General features: G+C 37.8%; 2 protein-coding genes across 3 annotated transcripts; both read left to right on the top strand.

Moving 5' to 3' along the window:
• Positions 1–486: 486 nt before the first annotated feature.
• Positions 487–6,357, top strand: LOC110458724. 2 transcript variants are annotated; one of them, XM_021510600.1, is made up of 2 exons: positions 487–575; positions 3,412–6,357. In XM_021510600.1, exon 2 carries the CDS (start codon positions 4,031–4,033, stop codon positions 5,357–5,359), a length of 1,329 nt encoding a protein of 442 aa, XP_021366275.1. In that variant the 5' UTR covers positions 487–575; positions 3,412–4,030; the 3' UTR covers positions 5,360–6,357. The 2 variants fall into 2 exon arrangements, with proteins under 2 accessions (XP_021366275.1, XP_021366276.1); XM_021510601.1 differs by lacking the exon at positions 487–575 and adding an exon at positions 1,198–1,230.
• LOC110458722 (E3 ubiquitin-protein ligase TRIM56-like) lies at positions 3,441–4,022 on the top strand. The gene has a single exon (XM_021510598.1). The coding sequence runs from the start codon at positions 3,441–3,443 to the stop codon at positions 4,020–4,022; it is 582 nt and encodes a 193-aa protein (XP_021366273.1).
• Positions 6,358–10,259: the final 3,902 nt, after the last annotated feature.

The raw sequence follows: 10,259 nt of genomic DNA, 5'->3' as shown, positions 1-10,259 counted from the left end.
ACAAATGCTTGGCAAAAAGAGACAAATGCAGTCACAATATTAGATTCTGAGTTTCTGAGTCAAAGCTTGGAAACAGGTGAGATCCCCATCCCATAACCATACATAAAATTGCTGGGCATGAAAAATCTAATATAGCTATGCTACAAAGATTGGCCTTGGGGTCTGGCATATTCCCTTGATCTCATTTGGAGAATAGTTTGCCATAATTGCTTAGGAATCCAGGTGAGCGATACAGGCCCTCTGGGCCTCTTGTTTTCAACATCATACTCAGTTTTAGCTTGTGTTGTACTTATTGTATTCAGTTTCACAGTTAACGTAGCTCGAACGGTAGGATCTAAAGAGCCGTAGGATTATTTATCGCCTGCTTGATCAAAACTGTATTAATCATGTAAAGGATATGAAAAATCGTCAGTCGTTAAGAATCCGGACATTGATATCTCCGCCTTCGTTCGATATTTATAATTACCCTGTAAACTTCCTGTTTTGGAGATGGATCCAAGGTACCCGTGTAAACAAGTGTCCTGTCGATAGAAGTCCAGTCTGTCCTTGCCGCGTCGATATTGGAGGTTCGCATGGTGAGTGTAAGGAACGAAGGTGGTATTGATACGTACACTTCTGTCAATTACACAAACAATGTTTGGTTATATCTGTAAGAGCGAAGCTTTTGTTGATCTCTGATATTTACTGATTTAGAATGAGATAATACAGCTTTTAGAATGAAGCAAGATAAAATTTATTTAAATTCGGCTAGTCGAGTGATAACAATAAAACATAAACTCTAATGAGATTAAGACCGACATAACAATAGGGGAGATCGGGGCAAATTCGGCCAATTTTTATTAAAGTCCATTCTGGCAAGTATGGCAGCACGTCCGTTTTTGAACATTATTTAAGTTTTACCTGTCGGCATTCGTGTAAGTTCGGCCCCATTGGAATCAGCTTAATTATGACCTTATAAAGCATGCAACGTCAGATTTTAATGCCAATTTTTCGACTTTTTATGTGTTAAATGGGCCGAACTTACCACGGTATCATTGGCTGAAACTGTCCGGGCCCAAATTGATATTTAAATAAATTCGTATCGTACAGCAATATGGTAGACAGTGTTTGTCTTTGCTTTTATGTCCATGTATATCATTTGAAGCTGTCAGTGTATTACACGTTTGACCGTATATTTTTTAGCGAAAGTTCGCATCACTAGAAGCGAGATCATGATTTTCTTTCTCAAAAGTAAGTTGTTTACTAATTTTACATCAGAGTTTTCCTTGCCATTTTTTCATGTGAATGCATAGCCAACTAAACTGCTAAGATCTTTAAAGTTGTAAATATTAGCTCAAAAACAAAAATATCAGGGGTGGCCCAACTTTCCCCGGTCTCCCACATGTAGATTTTTTGCATCGTTGATGATTGGTAACAATGTATACACAATTTAATTTTTGCATCAATGACGCCATTTTCATAGCTAAAGCAGATAGTTGTTCTTGTGTGTAACGCATATGATGGGTCGGTCGGCGCAGTGGATAGCGCGCTCGTCTTCACCAAGATGACCGGATTCAATCCCGGTTACCTGCCCGACCACGCGGTCTTTGCTTCAAGGATACATATTCGGTTTCCCCACTGGAGGGCTACTTCCGGACAAAAAAAAACCCCCAAGGTGTACAGTAGAAAGGGGAAGCAACTCTATGTGTTACCATTAAAGAGCTTGGGCGCCCGAGAGCTACGCTCTTATTACAGTTTTACATGTATCGTCTAGTCATATGTTTCCGCGCGTTATGTATTTCCTCGCAAGCTATATCTCGAAAGTAGGTGACCTGCTGTTTGCAGTACAAGGTTTATATTTCATTGCAAACACTGTTTATCGATATAAGAATGTCTCCTTATGCACTTTTTATCTTGCTCAAAATGAACCCATACCTGAAAAAACGGTGATTTATTTCATTCATGAACCGGTCTCTTTTGTAGTCTGACAAACGCACGAAAACGTCGTATGCAAATGAGATCACATCTCCTCGCCGATTCTTTTCCACTTCCGAAGAGCCAAGGAGACATTCTTATATCGATATACAGTGTTTGCAATGAAATACAAACCTTGTACTGCAGTGAAATTCCAATTTTCACCAATTTTAAACAGAATAAAATGAGAAATAACTCCCATCAACCAAAACTGATATAAGACTGCACAAAAACCCCAATAACAGATTAAATCATAACTAAATAAGTAAAATAAACAAATTCATAAAACTACATGTATTCGTTCAGGTTGACATATTGAAAAATCAATGAAAAATGTGAAATTCTTAAAAATTTGTTTTGATAATAAATTTGACGATCAAAGATATTTGTTTTATACCAAACTAAGCTTTTTTTGCCGGTAGGCTACTATGGGGAATTTATTTTTATTGTATTCGAGTTATCTTTCTTTGGACACTAAATCAAAATAGACACACGGAAACATATGACTGCTATATATTTCCGACGGGAGAAATTTGTTAAAAATTGTTTGTTCTGATTTTTTTAAGATACGGTTTGATGTTGCTAGTTTTTTGTTTCCATTAGTAGATTGTATACATGTGTATGCTACAAACTTTCGCTGTACTAGATATATACAAAATGAAAGTATAACTTCTAGAATTTAAAACATGTTTAAATACGACTATCTGTTTGTGCTGATAGTGTTGGTGGGCTGGGATTGTGAAGTACGTAAACAATATGCTGTGATTGTCAAGCTTGGTCTACCCCTTTCATTTTTCTCCGGGTACAATAAACAATCAGAGCAGAACATTATTCCAAACGATTAGTATGTAAATGGACTTTGACACGAAGATACAAATTTAGATAAATCTTTAGCGTTATGTTGAATGAAATGTGTCGCGGCCATTTAAATCACACACGTGGAAGTGTTTATCTATACAAGTAAAATTCCTCGACACTGAGAAACCCCCCAGATAGGTCTCTGGATCCGCCACTGCGTTCCTATAAATGTTATTGTCCGGTCCTCCCGTAAATAGTATCCACCCTCCCACGAATATAGTGTCCTGTTCTCGCGCAGTAATTAGTGTCTTGTCCTCCCAGACAAAATAGTGTCCCCCTTCCTCAAATAAATTGTCCTGTTCCGTCAAAAAGACAAAAGAAATAAAAACATATACAGTTTCACAACACACAACACGCACATCATTTAAAAATAAAATCTTAGAATACCGAACAGGGAGATTATAAAACGTTAATCATATTAAAGCAGAACAAAAGCAAATTTGAGACTTCATAACAAATATAATGTGTGTACGTCTAGAAATTAATGTTTTAATATCAATAGAGTACAGAACAATGAGCCAGCTATTTAATGTCTTAACCGTTTTATAGTATATTTGTGTGAAATCCATCAAATCATTATCGTACATCTTTCCTTTTCAGCCAAGTGTTAATCTGCCCTAGCTGTTACTATGGCTGAAGGCGGCCCCTCTCCAGAACTGGACGAACACTTGCTGGAGTGTCCAATATGTCTGGAGCGACTTCGACAACCCAAGTCCTTACCCTGCCTCCACTGCTTCTGTCAAGAATGTCTCGGGATCTACATCACCAATGCGTCGACAACGGCATTCCCCTGGCCTGTCTGTAGGAGGATGACTCAGCCCCCCGCCAATCAAACGGAAGCTAAGGACAAATGGGCAGAACAGTTCCCGACTAATGCTGAAATCCAGAAGCTTATCCCGCTCAGGGAACGTTCGTCTGAACCACTGTACTGCAAACCCTGCCAGACAAGAGGTGACCTGACAAATCCAGCGAAATTCTGGTGCAAGTTAATGAACTTGAATTTGTGCGAAACGTGTAAGGTACAACATCATGATGTCTTACATAATGAATGTGATATCTTAGATATCACCAGGTATGATAGTAGGAAGACAAAACAGGAACAGTCAGTCCCTAAATGTGACCAACACGACGAGACATTGATTTGGTACTGTGAAGACCACAAACGTCTCGGATGCCACATATGTAGGAACAAAGACCATGTGAGAAGGTGACAACGGCAATGGAATATTTACAGAAGATAAAAGCCGGTTCACAACTAGACGAGATGGAGATGGCACTGAAGAAAGGAGCACAGGCCATGACGTCATTGGTGAAGGATTTTGACGAGCAGATCCAAACTATGGTCCAAAATCAGGAAATCGCACTGCAAAGCATCAAAGATCTGCGCCAAAGTGTCGAGGAACAGCTGAACAAACTTCAAAAGGACGTCACTGATAAGTTAATAACATTGTTTAAAGAGGAGAAGGGGAATATGGAGGCTTCGTCACGACAATGTGAACGTCTGATGAACAGTATTCTAAATACACTGAAGTCGTCCGTTACCGCCGCAGAGGAAAACAACACTATTGAGGCGATAGTGTTGTATCAGAGAGGACAGGTAGAAGTGGAGTCGTGTAAGGCCCTGGTCACGGAGATGAGCACGTCCTTCATGTCCGTCACCATTAACCATCATATTGATCCCAGACTGGTAACCCTTAGCGATGAGGCGATGGGGAAGATCGTAATCGAGAGACAACGACGTCGTTTTCCTGGTGATCTTGATTACCTCACCGTACCTTTGTCAGAGCGTCGTGTGAAAGAAATAGGGAAGTTTAACGTAAAGACTCTGTCAGATAAAACTAATTGTTTGATACGTGGGGTTGTGTACCTTCCTTATAAACAGATAATACTTAGTGATTTCAACAACCAGAAGCTGAAGCTGTTTACAGACAAAGGACAGTACCTGGACGAGTTGACCATTCGTGGAGATCCCTGTGATCTGTGTCTGGTAAACAACAATACCGTGGCGGTCGCTGTCACCAGTCCTGGTGGTGTCCGTGTCGTGAAAGTCGAGGATTCAAAACTCTCCCTGTCGTCTGAGATCAACATGCCTAATGGTAAAGACTGTTTTGGTATAACACATACAGACGGGAGGTTTATTGTGGGTACAGATGGAGAAGACGTATACAGTGTGACTCAGGACGGAGCGACAGAGTTATTATATAAGTATAACTATATCTGTCATTGCCTCACACATGATCCAGTAAAGGGAGACACACTCGTCAGTGTCAGTAACATCAAACGTCACACGGATGTGATGAAGGTCGGTGTCGTGAGGGATGTAACGGGAATAGACGTGGACAGGGAGGGTAACATCTACGTGTGTGGTTATAGTTCACGCACCTTTGTACAGATGTCTGGGGACGGGACACGCGTCAGGGAACTGCTGACGTCATCAGAGGGAATCTACTCTCCACGGGCAATATGTATTCGTGGCGACACGTTTGTGGTCACTTCTGTATGTTTTAAAGACCAGGATAATTATGTTCGAGTCTTTCAACTCTACTAAACATTGTACAGATAAACACACGGATGGGTTGATCACGTGATGTGTATATATATCATAATAGTCACATAATTATTACAAACGCTGAAACATTGAGAAGTCACCATGTTTGTGTACGATTTAATTTTGAAACTATACATTCAATATTACGTAACGTAAATAAACAGTGAAGGAGAAACTTGTGAAATAACTTTATAATACACAAAGGAGTTTTATTATTAAATCTTATTCATTTTCATTATATTTTTGTTTTTTGGATGCTGTGTACAGCATTTATAACGGTCCTCGCCAAGCCTGAACAAATCAAAACCAAACAACAGACTTTATTCTTCCCTTCCGCGGCATATCTTTAAGTGCTGTGTTGATTATTTCATGGTATGATTAATGCTATGAAATGATGAAATACATATGAAAACGATCAATAAATCAAAGAAAAAATGTTAAAATTTACGAAAAGGCGAGGTTTTTTTCAGTGAGTATCATGAACTATATCAATCTCGAATTATTACGCTTTTTGGACCGAATAATTTCTTCAAAAAAACAACCAAACAACACTATCTCCTTCCGCGAAAGATCTTTAGATAATGTGCTCATTATTTTATGATATGATCAATGCTATAATATGGTAAGATTTATCTGTATCAGACAAAAAAGGTCAAAGAAAATATGTAAAGATCTTTAACAGTGGCGTTTTTTTATCTATGAATGACTACGCCTCGTATTCCAATACTCTAAAGGTGTGTGTGTAAGAGTTTTCTCCCCTTGTTTATCATTGCGTAGTTTCATGCTCGCGACTTGAACGTTCCATAATAATTTGATTAATTTATAGACAGAGGTATTAACACGATACTATAATTTAATATATTTACTTCGTAGTTCGCTGAAGGAGGGGCATTTTAGAATGAAGTGGAATTCGTCTTCTATATCATTTTTACAGAAAGGACAAAGTCTTAAATTATGAGGATTTTTTCTATGCCTTCCAGTTTCTATTAAAAGATTGAGTGAAGACAGTCGTATTTTGACAATTGTTTTTTTTTCTTTACATAAATAGGTTTACTTAAGTAAGGTTGAAGGCAGGCATGATCAATACTATGTTGATACACCCTGCATTTAGAGGAGGTGGAGAACAACGTCTCACAGTCTTGTTTTAAAATATCTAACAATCTCTGTTTTGCTAAAACCAAAAAATGATGTGTATTAAAGCTACACTGTGCTTGCCAGAACTCCGACATACCAATAGAACAGAGTTCTTGTTTAACAGAAGCCACCCAATTTTTACAATGTGGGTTCGATATTGTACATATCTTGATAACATGCATTTAAAATACAGTTGCTAGAAGTCAATAGTTTACACCAGTACTTTAAAATTATAATTTCCCTCGAAATGATAAGAGGATGTCTACCCAGTTCGAAATATATCATTGCGTTTGGTGTAGATTTTCGAAATCCTGAAATATTCTTAAAAAAGTCTAGATGTAGTTGTTCGATATCAGGCGCTTTGTGTAAACCCCACACCTCGCAAGCATATATAGTTGCCAACATATGCCTCAAAAAGTGACAAGAGTGTGCAGAAATTTAACACCTAGACTTACATGATCTTTAAGAGAAAACTGAGCTTTCCTACCCTGTGACGCTAATTGTTTCTGCGTTATATTAAATTACCATTATAATTGAGTTTTACCCCCAAATAAGAAAAAGAATTTACAGACTCAAGTGTGACACCATCATACTGCCATGTTTCATTTGCATGTAATACAGCCGATTTTCTGAAAACAACATTTTTTGTTTTTTCAATGTTAACTGTTAGAGACCATCTCCTAGTTAGCTCACCGGGCCCGAAGGGCCAAGTGAGCTTATGGCATGGTGTGGTGTCCGTCGTCCGTCCGGCGTCAACTTTTTACTTTAAACAACTTCTTCTCAGTAACCAAAAGGCCTATTTTCAAGGTCACAGGGGTCAAATATGTAAAAATCTTTAATCAACTTCTTCTGAATATTGGCCAGTAACATGCTGGGATGAAAGGCTACCAAGTTTATTCAAATAAATGACCTTGACTTATAGTCAAGGTCACTGGGGTCAAATATGTTTAAAATATTTCAACAACTTCTTCTGAATAACCAAGAGACCTAGAGTGATGATATTTGGCCAGTAACATGCTGTGATGAAGGGCTACCAAGTCTGTTCAAATAAATGACATTGATTTATATTCAAGGTCACAGGGGTCAAATATGTTTAAAACCTTTCAACAACTTCTTCTGAATAACTGAGAGGCATAGGGTGATGGTATTTGGCTAGTAGCATGCTGGGATAAAGGGCTACAAAGTTTGTTCAAATGAATGACCTTCATCTTTTTTCAAGGTCACATGGGTCAAATATGTTTAAAACATTTAAACAACTTCTGAATAACCAAGAGGCCTAGGGTGATGATATTTGGCTAGTAGCATGCTAAGATGAAGGGCTACAAAGTTTGTTCAAATGAATGACCTTCATCTTTTTTCAAGGTCACAGGGGTCAAATATGTTTTTAACCTTTAAACAACTTCTTCTGAATAACCAAGAGGCCTAGTATAACATGCTGGGAAGGACCACCAAGTTTGTTCAAATTAATGACCTTGACATATATATTCAAGGTCACAGGGGTCAAATATGTTTAAAACAATTGAATGACTTCTTCTTAATAAGCAAAAGGCCAAGAGTGATGATATTTGGCCATTAACATGCTGGGATGAAGGACTACCAAGTGAATGACCTTCACACATATTCAAGGTCACAGTGGTCAATATATGTTTAAATCTTTAAATGATTTGTTCTGTATAACCAAAGGGTCCAGGGTAATGATATTTTGCCAGAAGCATGCTTGGTTGAAAGACTATAAAACTCTGTTCAAACTAATGTCCTTGTTCGACATTCAAGGTCACAGGCGTTATGTATTTAAATCTTTTAATAGGTTCTTATGAATCAAACACTGATATTCTGCCTGTAGCTGTATTTTAGTCCACTTTTAAGATTACAAGTGTGAGATTAATACCAGGTGAGCGATGCAGGCCCATTGGGCCTCTTGTATATATATAATAACAATTCATCTAACATGTGTTGTAGGCCGTTGTACTGAGAACTAATTCAGCTTTAAATTCTGTTTCTTTATTTCGTAGTTCTTTGTAGTGCCATCCGGAGATGGAGTAAAACTGTAATATACAAACACACATTCTTACCAACATGATAGAGTAAGCTTATAAAAACTGAACGAGAAATTAGATAAATTCAACTTAATTTGACATGTCGTGTATGACAAATGTACAATATTATTTAATATTAATGACTAGAAGAAACATGTAAAACATATTTATCAATAGTTACCCTATTCGTTGCCGCATATGTAAACATCTCTCTATGTATGGTAATACCATGTGTTTCTAAAATGGCGTCTGCTAAAGATCTGAGACAATTCTAAACTGCGGACGGTAATGTCCGGAAAGGCGTATAAAATAATAACCTACTCGACCGGATAGATAAATCCGATAAATCCGGAAAATATCGATGTACTACATACATATTACATTTGCTGGGGTGAACCCAATACTTGATATTTATGTATTCTTCAAATAAATCACTACTTAAAATAAATGTTCTTTTTTGTAACATGACAGCCGTCAACATTTTCCGAGAAAAGCACCATATCGTCGGCGTACATTAGTGAAAAGTAACGACAACTCTTGTAGTTCTAAAGGTTGAACACCACTGTTGCGGAATTCCATCTCACAGTCGTTTACAAACATACTAAATAAAATCGGGGACCCAATTTCCCCTTGTAAGACCCCGGTTTTGTTATCGAAAAAATCTGATAACTTCCTATCTACGGTTACACTTGATTTGATTTTATTATACAAAGATTTGATCACATTTAAAAGCTTACCCCTGACTCCAAGTTTAGAAATCTTATACCATAACGTATATCTCTCTACCGTATCAAAAGTCTTACTTTAGTCTACGAAGCATCAGTAAAGTCTTTTCTTACTAGAAAGGGACTTGTTGATAATAGAGTGAAGGACAAACATGGCATCTACCGTACCTAAGCCAGGGCGAAAACCAAACTGGGCATCCGTAACTATGTTGTAACTGTCAGTCCATTGGACTAATCTGGTGTTCAAAACACAAGTAAATAATTTTAGCATGTTACTAAGCAGGCTTATTCCACGGTAGTTGTCCGGATTTGACGTGTCACCTTTTTTGAAAATAGGGACAATTAAGGCATTAGATAAAGCTTTTGGAAAATAACCGACCTCCAGTATAGCATTGAACATCTTATGTAAAATAGGAACAAAAACCTGTTTGAACTCTATAAGATACTCGTTAAGAATTCCGTCAGTGCCATGACTTTTTTCTCTTTTCAACTTTTTAATAGCTGACTCTATCTTCTTCTAGAATTTCGGAATCTAGTTCCTCAAATAAAGTACTTGAATCATGATTCTCCCGTATATCACATCCTTCCTTCACCAGAAGGAATTGTTAAATTTTGAAATGATGATAAAAATCGTCTTTACTGACATTAGGCTTGATTTTGGAACCTTTTCTGAATTTCTTGTAAAACCACTTAGGGTTATGAACTTGATATACTCCATCATATCACACTGCACGTTCAAGTAGGAACGTTTTATTCTACGCTCTGTTACCTTATAAGCCCGCTTACTAGAAACAAGCCGCTCATGATTAACACTCGACGGATCAGCCTTAAAATGTTTCAAAGCCCGGCTATAACGCCTATACAAAAATGTACAGTTATCACCAAACCAAAGTTTGTCGTTAGACTGCTTCGGGCCTTGGCTAAAATCTTGCCTCGCAACGTTGGGAGGATTGGTGGAATTGAGCGGGGTCATAAGGTCAGAGATGACGTCAATAAAACCAGAAA

Source organism: Mizuhopecten yessoensis, unplaced genomic scaffold (assembly GCF_002113885.1).
Source record: "Mizuhopecten yessoensis strain PY_sf001 unplaced genomic scaffold, ASM211388v2 scaffold9725, whole genome shotgun sequence".
Lineage (NCBI taxonomy): Eukaryota > Metazoa > Mollusca > Bivalvia > Pectinida > Pectinidae > Mizuhopecten > Mizuhopecten yessoensis.
This window is presented reverse-complemented; position numbering and strand designations above follow the sequence as displayed.